The sequence below is a fragment of the Cyclopterus lumpus genome, chromosome 7 (assembly GCF_009769545.1).
Source record: "Cyclopterus lumpus isolate fCycLum1 chromosome 7, fCycLum1.pri, whole genome shotgun sequence".
Taxonomy (NCBI): domain Eukaryota; kingdom Metazoa; phylum Chordata; class Actinopteri; order Perciformes; family Cyclopteridae; genus Cyclopterus; species Cyclopterus lumpus.
This window is the reverse complement of record NC_046972.1, coordinates 24,873,804-24,887,609: the sequence shown is the minus strand read 5'-3', so window position 1 is coordinate 24,887,609 and position 13,806 is coordinate 24,873,804. Positions and strand designations below refer to the sequence as shown.

At 43.2% G+C, this 13,806-nt stretch overlaps 1 protein-coding gene across 1 annotated transcript; it reads left to right on the top strand.

Annotated features, from left to right (window-relative positions):
• The first annotated feature begins 242 nt into the window (after positions 1–242).
• Positions 243–12,059, top strand: cdk20 (cyclin-dependent kinase 20). The gene is made up of 9 exons (XM_034536396.1): positions 243–559; positions 673–1,392; positions 1,866–1,979; positions 2,050–2,238; positions 2,378–2,499; positions 2,656–2,718; positions 10,453–10,576; positions 11,277–11,432; positions 11,851–12,059. Exons 2-9 carry the CDS (start codon positions 1,312–1,314, stop codon positions 12,040–12,042), a joined length of 1,041 nt encoding a protein of 346 aa, XP_034392287.1. The 5' UTR covers positions 243–559; positions 673–1,311; the 3' UTR covers positions 12,043–12,059.
• Positions 12,060–13,806: the final 1,747 nt, after the last annotated feature.

Below are 13,806 nucleotides of genomic sequence, written 5' to 3'. Positions count from 1 at the left end.
AGTACCTTGAAGTTGTATTTAAATGTATATGTACTGAGTGTAATGTATCTTAGTTACACAAAAGTGTAATTACATCAATTTACAATTTTTTTAAACCGAATGTTAAATAAAACACATTTATAAACTGTGTGATCACATGACATCTAACATAACTCCACATTTACATTTTAAAGTGACTAAAAAAACACTTTAAACCAACTGAGTCTCTTCTAGCGGCTCTGGTTCTGTACTGGGACCAGCGCAGTGACGTCACTGTAAACAAACATGGCGGACAGCTGGCAGCTCTGCAGCTCGTTCAACATGTTTACTTAAAAATATTTAAAAACATATTAAATGTACCTGCACGTGAACAAGTGTGCGCTTCATTACAGGCGGAACTCTTGCGTCTCTTTGGTTCTCGTCGGACACGTCTGATGCGACACCAGCAGCTGTTTTGATAGTTTAGCTAGTAGGTTACCACGGCAACGTAGCTAGCTCAGTTCAGAGGCTTTCTCTTCTAAAGTCGGTGTTCCTTAACAACATTTTGGGGTTCTTACCCGCCGAATCAAAGTACATTCATGTGAGTTTTGAAGTATATTAAGTTTTGTTCAGTAACTTTTTATATTATTGAGCATATTAGCTCAACATCAGTGAATTGATTGATTTATTAACGGAGATCGTTTTTTGTTTCAGTTCACTTGAAACTACAAAGATCCAGGATCCAAGACCCAGACCTGTGGTCCAGGATCCAGACCCAGACCTGTGGTCCAGGATCCAGATTCATACCTGTGGTCCAGGATCCAGACTCAGACCTGTGGTCCAGGATCCAGACTCAGACCTGTGGTCCAGGATCCAGACCCAGACCTGTGGTCCAGGATCCAGATTCATACCTGTGGTCCAGGATCCAGACTCAGACCTGTGGTCCAGGATCCAGACTCAGACCTGTGGTCCAGGATCCAGACTCATACCTGTGGTCCAGGATCCAGATTTAGACCTGTGGTCCAGGATCCAGACTCAGACCTGTGGTCCAGGATCCAGACTCATACCTGTGGTCCAGGATCCAGATTTAGACCTGTGGTCCAGGATCCAGACTCAGACCTGTGGTCCAGGATCCAGATTCAGACCTGTGGTCCAGGATCCAGACTCAGACCTGTGGTCCAGGATCCAGATTCAGACCTGTAGTCCAGGATCCAGACTCAGACCTGTGGTCCAGGATCCAGATTCAGACCTGTAGTCCAGGATCCAGACCCAGACCTGTAGTCCAGGATCCAGACTCAGACCTGTAGTCCAGGATCCAGACCCAGACCTGTGGTCCAGGATCCAGACTCCTTGATGGACATGGATCAGTACAGTATTCTAGGTCGGATCGGAGAAGGAGCTCACGGCATCGTCTTCAAGGCCAAACACATCGAGGTAACAGCTGGTCATCAATTAACTTAATAATAATAAATATAACGTGTTGATTTATTCATATATAATTAATATTTTATTTCAGAGAAATTAAAAGTAAACATAAGCTGCATCTTTCTCTCCATTAGCAGGTGGAAATAATTCTCATCTCGTTCAACAACAGAGAGCTTTTATTCTGAAGGGCATTGTAAAAACACATAATATACACATAATACTTATATACATACACATAATATACACATACTACTTATATTAATACACATAATACTTATATAGATACACATAATATACACATAATACTTATATTAATACACGTAATACACATAATATGCATATCATACTATAAACACATAAATACACGTAATACACATATATTACACACAATACATATATGCACATAATAAACAATACACGTAATACACAACCCCCCCATAGTGTATTGGCTTGTCAATAATAACAGTATTGATCTCTGACAGACAGGAGAGACGGTTGCTCTGAAGAAAGTGGCTCTGAGGCGGCTGGAGGACGGCATCCCCAACCAGGCCCTCAGGGAGATCAAGGCCCTGCAGGAGATCGAGGACAACCAGCATGTGAGTTCCAGGGGTCAGGGGTCAGAGGTAAGAGGTCAGGGGCCAGCCTCACACTCCTCCTCCTCCTCAGGTGGTGAAGCTGAAGGACGTCTTCCCTCACGGGACGGGCTTCGTCCTGGTGTTTGACTTCATGCTGTCCGACCTCTCTGAAGTCATCAGGAACTCCCAGCGACCTTTGACCCCGGCTCAGGTCAAAGGTTACATGATGATGCTGCTGAAAGGCGTGACCTTCCTGCATCACAACAACATCATGCACCGAGTGAGAAAGACTTCGCCTTCATTCTGACTCCTGTAGCCTTTCAGAATAAGAACTGATGTGTGTGTGTGTGTGTGTATGTGTGTGTGTGTGTGTGTGTATGTGTGTGTGTGTGTGTGTATGTGTGTGTGTGTGTGTGTAGGACCTGAAGCCAGCCAACCTCCTCATCAGCTCTTCAGGTCATCTGAAGATCGCAGACTTCGGTTTGGCCAGATTGTTCAGTGAGCAGGAAGAGAGACTGTACAGCCACCAGGTGGCCACCAGGTGGTGCACACGCACTGTTACTACTGTATTAATACTCTGTTATTACTGTATTATTTACTCTATTATTACTCAATTTATTTGATTATTACTGTAATAATACTGTATTATTACTGTATTCAAGTGTAATATTACTTATTACTTATTTATTGTGGTCAGGTGGTATAGAGCACCTGAGCTGCTGTACGGAGCCAGAAAGTATGACGAGGGAGTCGACCTGTGGTGAGAAAACTACCAATACTGATTTTTATATGGAAAATACTACTATTCAAAATACTACTACTACAACCACTACTACTACTACGACTATGACCACCACTACCACTATGACCACCATCACTACTACTACCACTATGACCACCACTACTACTATGACCACCATCACTACTACTACCACTATGACCACCACTACTACTATGACCACCACCACTACTACTACCACTATGACCACCACTACTACTACCACTATGACCACCACCACTACTACTACTATGACCACCACTACTACTACTACTATGACCACCACTATGACCACCACCACTACTACTACCACTATGACCACCACCACTACTACTACTATGACCACCACTACTACTACTACCACTATGACCACCACTACTACTACCACTATGACCACCACCACTACTACTACTATGACCACCACCACTACTACTACCACTATGACTACCACCACTACTACTACCACTATGACCACCACTACTACTACTACTATGACCACCACTACTACTACTACTATGACCACCACTATGACCACCACCACTACTACTACCACTATGACCACCACCACTACTACTACTATGACCACCACTACTACTACCACTATGACCACCACCACTACTACTACCACTATGACTACCACCACTACTACTACCACTATGACCACCACTACTACTACTACTATGACCACCACTACTACTACCACTACTACTACCACTATGACCACCACCACTACTACTACTATGACCACCACCACCACTACTACTACCACTATGACCACCACTACTACTACTACCACTATGACCACCACCACTACTACTACTATGACCACCACTACTACTACTACTATGACCACCACTACTACTACTACCACTATGACCACCACCACTACTACCACTATGACCACCACCACTACTACCACTATGACCACCACTACTACTACTACTATGACCACCACTACTACTACTACTATGACCACCACTACTACTACTACTATGACCACCACTACTACTACTATGACCACCACTACTACTACCACTATGACCACCACCACTACTACTACTATGACCACCACCACTACTACTACTATGACCACCACTACTACTACCACTATGACCATCACTACTACTACCACTATGACCACCACCACTACTACTACCACTATGACCACCACCACTACTACTACCACTATGACCACCACCACTACTACTACCACTATGACCACCACCACTACTACCACTATGACCACCACCACTACTACTACCACTATGACCACCACCACTACTACTACCACTATGACCACCACCACTACTACTACTACTACTATGACCACCACTACTACTACTACCACTATGACCACCACCACTACTACTACTACTATGACCACCACTACTACTACTACCACTATGACCACCACCACTACTACTACTACTATGACCACCACTACTACTACTACCACTATGACCACCACCACCACTACTACTACCACTATGACCACCACTACTACTACTACCACTATGACCACCACCACCACTACTACTACCACTATGACCACCACTACTACTACTACTACCACTATGACCACCACCACTACTACTACCACTATGACCACCACTACTACTACTACTATGACCACCACCACTACTACTACCACTATGACCACCACTACTACTACCACTATGACCACCACCACTACTACTACCACTATGACCACCACTACTACTACTACCACTATGACCACCACCACTACTACTACCACTATGACCACCACTACTACTACTACTATGACCACCACTACTACTACTACCACTATGACCACCACCACTACTACTACCACTATGACCACCACCACTACCACTACTACTATGACCACCACCACTACTACTACTATGACCACCACTACTACTACTATGACCACCACTACTACTACCACTATGACCACCACCACTACTACTACTATGACCACCACTACTACTACTACTATGACCACCACTACTACTACCACTATGACCACCACCACTACTACTACTATGACCACCACTACTACTACTACTATGACCACCACTACTACTACTACTACTATGACCACCACCACTACTACTACTACTATGACCACCACTACTACTACTACTATGACCACCACTACTACTACCACTATGACCACCACCACTACTACTACTATGACCACCACTACTACTACCACTATGACCACCACCACTACTACTACTATGACCACCACTACTACTACTACCACTATGACCACCACCACTACTACTACCACTATGACCACCACCACTACCACTACTACTATGACCACCACCACTACTACTACTATGACCACCACTACTACTACTATGACCACCACTACTACTACTACTGCTACTATGACCACCACCACTACTACTACTACTATGACCACCACTACTACTACTACCACTATGACCACCACCACCACTACTACTACCACTATGACCACCACTACTACTACTACCACTATGACCACCACCACCACTACTACTACCACTATGACCACCACTACTACTACTACTACCACTATGACCACCACCACTACTACTACCACTATGACCACCACTACTACTACTACTATGACCACCACCACTACTACTACCACTATGACCACCACTACTACTACCACTATGACCACCACCACTACTACTACCACTATGACCACCACTACTACTACTACCACTATGACCACCACCACTACTACTACCACTATGACCACCACTACTACTACTACTATGACCACCACTACTACTACTACCACTATGACCACCACCACTACTACTACCACTATGACCACCACCACTACCACTACTACTATGACCACCACCACTACTACTACTATGACCACCACTACTACTACTATGACCACCACTACTACTACCACTATGACCACCACCACTACTACTACTATGACCACCACTACTACTACTACTATGACCACCACTACTACTACCACTATGACCACCACCACTACTACTACTATGACCACCACTACTACTACTACTATGACCACCACTACTACTACTACTACTATGACCACCACCACTACTACTACTACTATGACCACCACTACTACTACTACTATGACCACCACTACTACTACCACTATGACCACCACCACTACTACTACTATGACCACCACTACTACTACCACTATGACCACCACCACTACTACTACTATGACCACCACTACTACTACTACTATGACCACCACTACTACTACCACTATGACCACCACCACTACTACTACCACTATGACCACCACCACTACTACTACCACTATGACCATCACTACTACTACCACTATGACCACCACCACTACTACTACCACTATGACCACCACCACTACTACTACTACTATGACCACCACTACTACTACTACCACTATGACCACCACCACTACTACTACCACTATGACCACCACCACTACTACTACCACTATGACCATCACTACTACTACCACTATGACCACCACCACCACTACTACTACCACTATGACCACCACCACTACTACTACCACTATGACCACCACCACTACTACTACTACTATGACCACCACTACTACTACTACCACTATGACCACCACCACTACTACTACCACTATGACCACCACCACTACTACTACCACTATGACCACCACCACTACTACTACCACTATGACCACCACCACTACTACTACCACTATGACCACCACCACTACTACTACTATGACCACCACTACTACTACCACTATGACCACCACTACTACTACTACTATGACCACCACCACTACTACTACCATTATGACCACCACCACTACTACTACTATGACCACCACTACTACTACCACTATGACCACCACCACTACTACTACCACTATGACCACCACCACTACTACTACCATTATGACCACCACCACTACTACTACTACTATGACCACCACCACTACTACTACCACTATGACCACCACTACTACTACTACTATGACCACCACTACTACTACTACCACTATGACCACCACCACTACTACTACCACTATGACCACCACTACTACTACTACCACTATGACCACCACTACTACTACTACCACTATGACCACCACTACTACTACTACCACTATGACCACCACCACTACTACCACTATGACCACCACTACTACTACTACCACTATGACCACCACCACTACTACTACCACTATGACCACCACCACTACTACTACCACTATGACCACCACCACTACTACTACTACTATGACCACCACCACTACTACTACTACTATGACCACCACTACTACTACCACTATGACCATCACTACTACTACCACTATGACCACCACCACTACTACTACCACTATGACCATCACTACTACTACCATTATGACCACCACCACTACTACTACCACTATGACCACCACCACTACTACTACCACTATGACCACCACCACTACTACTACCACTATGACCACCACTACTACTACTACCACTATGACCATCACTACTACTACCACTATGACCACCACCACTACTACTACCACTATGACCACCACCACTACTACTACCACTATGACCACCACCACTACTACTACCACTATGACCACCACCACTACTACTACTACCACTATGACCACCACCACTACTACTACCACTATGACCATCACTACTACTACCATTATGACCACCACCACTACTACTACCACTATGACCACCACCACTACTACTACCACTATGACCACCACCACTACTACTACCACTATGACCACCACTACTACTACTACCACTATGACCATCACTACTACTACCACTATGACCACCACCACTACTACTACCACTATGACCACCACCACTACTACTACCACTATGACCACCACCACTACTACTACCACTATGACCACCACCACTACTACTACCACTATGACCACCACCACTACTACTACCACTATGACCACCACCACTACTACTACTACCACTATGACCACCACCACTACTACTACTACCACTATGACCACCACCACTACTACTACCACTATGACCACCACCACTACTACTACTACTACTATGACCACCACTACTACTACTACCACTATGACCACCACCACTACTACTACTACTATGACCACCACTACTACTACTACCACTATGACCACCACCACTACTACTACCACTATGACCACCACCACCACTACTACTACCACTATGACCACCACTACTACTACTACCACTATGACCACCACCACCACTACTACTACCACTATGACCACCACTACTACTACTACTACCACTATGACCACCACCACTACTACTACCACTATGACCACCACTACTACTACTACCACTATGACCACCACCACTACTACTACCACTATGACCACCACTACTACTACTACCACTATGACCACCACTACTACTACCACTATGACCACCACTACTACTACCACTATGACCACCACTACTACTACTACCACTATGACCACCACTACTACTACTACTATGACCACCACTACTACTACTACCACTATGACCACCACCACTACTACTACTATGACCACCACTACTACTACTACCACTATGACCACCACTACTACTACTACTATGACCACCACCACTACTACTACCACTATGACCACCACTACTACTACTACTATGACCACCACTACTACTACTACCACTATGACCACCACTACTACTACTACTATGACCACCACCACTACTACTACCACTATGACCACCACTACTACTACTACCACTATGACCACCACCACTACTACTACCACTATGACCACCACTACTACTACTACCACTATGACCACCACTACTACTACCACTACTACTACCACTATGACCACCACCACTACTACTACTACTATGACCACCACCACTACTACTACCACTATGACCACCACCACTACTACTACCACTATGACCACCACCACTACTACTACTATGACCACCACTACTACTACCACTATGACCACCACCACTACTACTACCACTATGACCACCACTACTACTACTACCACTATGACCACCACTACTACTACCACTATGACCACCACCACTACTACTACTACCACTATGACCACCACCACTACTACTACTACTATGACCACCACTACTACCACTATGACCACCACTACTACTACTACCACTATGACCACCACCACTACTACTACCACTATGACCACCACTACTACTACCACTATGACCACCACCACTACTACTACTATGACCACCACTACTACTACCACTATGACCACCACCACTACTACTACTATGACCACCACTACTACTACTACTATGACCACCACCACTACTACTACCACTATGACCACCACCACTACTACTACTACTATGACCACCACTACTACTACTACTACTACCACTATGACCACCACTACTACTACTACTATGACCACCACCACTACTACTACCACTATGACCACCACTACTACTACTACCACTATGACCACCACCACTACTACTACCACTATGACCACCACCACTACTACTACTACCACTATGACCACCACTACTACTACTACTACTACCACTATGACCACCACTACTACTACTACTATGACCACCACTACTACTACCACTATGACCACCACTACTACTACTACCACTATGACCACCACCACTACTACTACCACTATGACCACCACCACTACTACTACTACCACTATGACCACCACTACTACTACTACCACTATGACCACCACCACCACTACTACCACTATGACCATCACTACTACTACCACTATGACCACCACCACCACTACTACTACCACTATGACCACCACTACTACTACTACCACTATGACCACCACTACTACTACTACCACTATGACCACCACCACTACTACTACCACTATGACCACCACCACTACTACTACCACTTTGACCACCACTACTACTACTACCACTATGACCACCACTACTACTACTACCACTATGACCACCACCACTACTACTACCACTATGACTACCACCACTACTACTACCACTATGACCACCACCACTACTACCACTATGACCACCACCACTATTACTACTATGACCACCACCACTACTACTACCACTATGACTACCACTACTACTACTACCACTATGACCACCACCACTACTACTACCACTATGACCACCACCACTACTACTACTACCACTATGACCACCACTACTACTACTACCACTATGACCACCACCACCACTACTACTACCACTATGACCACCACCACCACTACTACCACTATGACCATCACTACTACTACCACTATGACCACCACCACCACTACTACTACCACTATGACCACCACCACTACTACTACCACTATGACCACCACTACTACTACTACCACTTTGACCACCACTACTACTACTACCACTATGACCACCACCACTACTACTACCACTATGACCACCACCACTACTACTACCACTATGACTACCACCACTACTACTACCACTATGACTACCACCACTACTACTACCACTATGACCACCACCACTACTACCACTATGACCACCACCACCACTACTACTATGACCACTACTACTACTACTACTACTACTACTACTACTACCACCACTATTACTACTACCACCACTACTACTACGACTGAAGTGACATCATGACATCCTGACTTTGACTTAACTTACAGTCAGACTTCCTGTTCCTAGCGTCCTTCAGAATAAAAGCCCTGAGTGTGTGTTTCAGGGCGGTGGGCTGTATCTTCGGGGAGCTGCTGAACTCGTCTCCTCTGTTTCCTGGAGAGAACGACATCGAGCAGCTCTGCTGTGTCCTCCGAGTGCTGGGGACCCCGACGGAGGACACCTGGCCTGTGAGACCCTCCACCATCCAGCATGGACACTGCTTCTTCTAGTTATAGTAGTATCAGTGTAACTGGTAGTAGAACTAGTAGAGTTCTACTACCAGTTATACTACCAGTCATAGTACTAGTTATAGTACCAGTTATACTACTAGTTATAGTACCAGTTATACTACAATATATAGTACTAGTTATAGTACCAGTTATACTACTATATATAGTACTAGTTATAGTAGTTTAGTTTATAACTGGATCCCCATTAGCTGACGCCTTAGCGGCCGCTAATCTTCCTAGGGTCCACATAGTACTAGTTATACTACTAGTTATAGCACCAGTTCTACTACCAGTTATAGTACCACTTATACTACTAGTTATATTACCAGTTATACTACTAGTTAAACTACAACTTCTTCAACTGCTTATTCTACTAATTATACTACCAGTTATAATACTAGTTATACTAGCAGTTATACTACTAGTTATACTACTTCTTCATCTACTAGTTATACTACTATGTATACTAAAAGTTATACTACTACTTCTTCTTCTACTAGTTATACTACTACTACTCTTACTTCTTCTGCTTCTTCTGCTTCTACTACAAATTCATATTTTCCTCCTGTAGAAGTACATCGATGTACATAGAAGTACATAAATGTACACAGAAGTACACCAGTAGTATAAGTGAATCGGTATTTCTCCGTCTCTCCAGGAGATCGTTGAGTTGCCAGATTACAATAAAATCACCTTTAAGGAGAATCCAGCGATCCCATTGGAGGAGATCGTCCCAGACACGCCCCCTCAGGCCGTCGACCTGCTCTACAAGTTCCTGGTTTATCCGTCCAATCAGCGCTGCTCTGCCAGACAGGTGAGAAACCGAAAGTGGAGTTCCTCAGGGTTGCACCTTAGGTCCCCTTTCGTTTTGTGTTTGGACCCTTTATTGACGACGAGGTCCAGAAACACGAGAATCAATCAGAACGCAGGAAACTGAATCCAGATTCAATGATTCATCTCGAAATTAATGAAATACATGGAAATTAATTATCTTGATTAATTGATTGATCATCACAATTAGAATCTAAATCATCTTTATTGATCATGTGTGTGTACACAGACATGGAATCTGACTCTTGTCGTACATATAAACATAAACAAGAGAAATATAAAAAAGACATTAAAGACAACACATAAACTCCCATCTCATTATCTTATACTGATGTATTGATCTATTGACAGATGTATTGATTGATTGATAGATGTATTGATTTGTCCCCTCCTATCTGCAGGCTCTTCTCCATCCATTCTTCTTCTCCTCTCCTCTTCCTGCTCACCACTCAGAGCTTCCCATCCCTCAGAGGGGGGGTCGACCCCACCGTCAGCGGCTGCAAGCTCCGCCCACCGACTTCTCCGTGGACCTGCCCCTGCAGAACAGCGTGGTAGACCCCGCACTGCTGTGGGGACACGTGTCCTGCCTCTGAACAATGACGGGCCGACCGATCACATTCAAAAACACACATACATATAAAAGTTTGGCTCAGACAGGAAGTCGACCTTCATGTGTTTCCTGTTGCTCTTCACTCAAGTTTCCAAAATAGTGAACACACACGAGACGATGATTTAACATATTAACGTCATAATGATGAGTGATTATCGTGGCTTTACCCACCATTCAACTGGCAGCGTTTTTAATGTCAATCAGCTAAATATGTTCTACACGTGACATACTAACTATTCTATGGAAAGAAAGGAGATAATAAAAGTGTCTACAGATATAACCGTGTGACTGTCATACTGTTTATCACCTGCCTCCTCTGACCGCACGTCCCTGGTGTTCAGACCAGGGTCCATGTTCACCTGGTTATTTGTTCACCTGCTTACCTGTTTAGTTGTTTACCTGTTTACCTTGTTCACTTGTTTACCTGTTTACCTTGTTCACTTGTTTACCTGTTCACTTGTTTACCTGTTTACCTTGTTCACCTGTTTACCTTGTTCACTTGTTTACCTGTTCACTTGTTTACCTGTTTACCTTGTTTACTTGTTTACCTGTTTACTTGTTTACCTGTTCACTTGTTTACCTTGTTCACTTGTTTACTTGTTCACCTGTTTACCTGTTCACTTGTTTACCTGTTTACCTTGTTTACCTGTTTACCTTGTTCACCTGTTTACCTTGTTCACCTGTTTACCTTGTTCACTTGTTTACCTGTTCACTTGTTTACCTGTTTACCTTGTTTACTTGTTTACCTGTTCACTTGTTTACCTGTTCACTTGTTTACCTGTTTACCTTGTTCACTTGTTTACCTGTTTAACTGTTCACTTGTTTACTTGTTTACCTTGTTTACCTGTTCACTTGTTTACCTGTTTACCTTGTTCACCTGTTTACCTTGTTCACTTGTTTACCTGTTCACTTGTTTACCTGTTTACCTTGTTTACCTGTTCACTTGTTTACTTGTTTACCTGTTCACTTGTTTACCTTGTTCACTTGTTTACCTGTTTACCTTGTTCACTTGTTTACCTGTTCACTTGTTTACCTGTTCACTTGTTTACCTTGTTCACTTGTTTACCTGTTTACCTTGTTCACTTGTTTACCTGTTCACTTGTTTACCTGTTTACCTTGTTCACTTGTTTACCTGTTCACTTGTTTACCTGTTTACCTTGTTCACTTGTTTACCTGTTCACTTGTTTACCTGTTTACCTTGTTCACTTGTTTACCTGTTCACTTGTTTACCTGTTTACCTTGTTCACTTGTTTACCTGTTCACTTGTTTACCTGTTTACCTGTTCACTTGTTTACCTGTTTACCTTGTTTACCTGTTTACTTGTTTACCTGTTTACCTTGTTTACCTGTTCACTGGTTTAAAGTGAACTTTACTTTCACTGGTCTGAAGTAACTTCATGATGTCAGTTTCATCTTTTTCCTCTTTTATATTTGTTTATCTCTTTATTTCCTCTTTTATCTCTGGTTTATCTTTTATAAATATTACAATATATTAAACATCTCACATTGATATAAAAATAATTATATAATAAATTGCATGTCACATATATGTACCACATTTGATTTACTATAATCTATATATCCTTCCAAAATGTATAACATATATCACATAAATATTAAAATAAATATAACATATGTACTATCATATCAATTTTACATAAATAGACAAAATCACATATTTATTAAAATGTATATATTGTAATATAAATATAAACATGTATATCATGTAAACGTCCTCTTACCTTCTG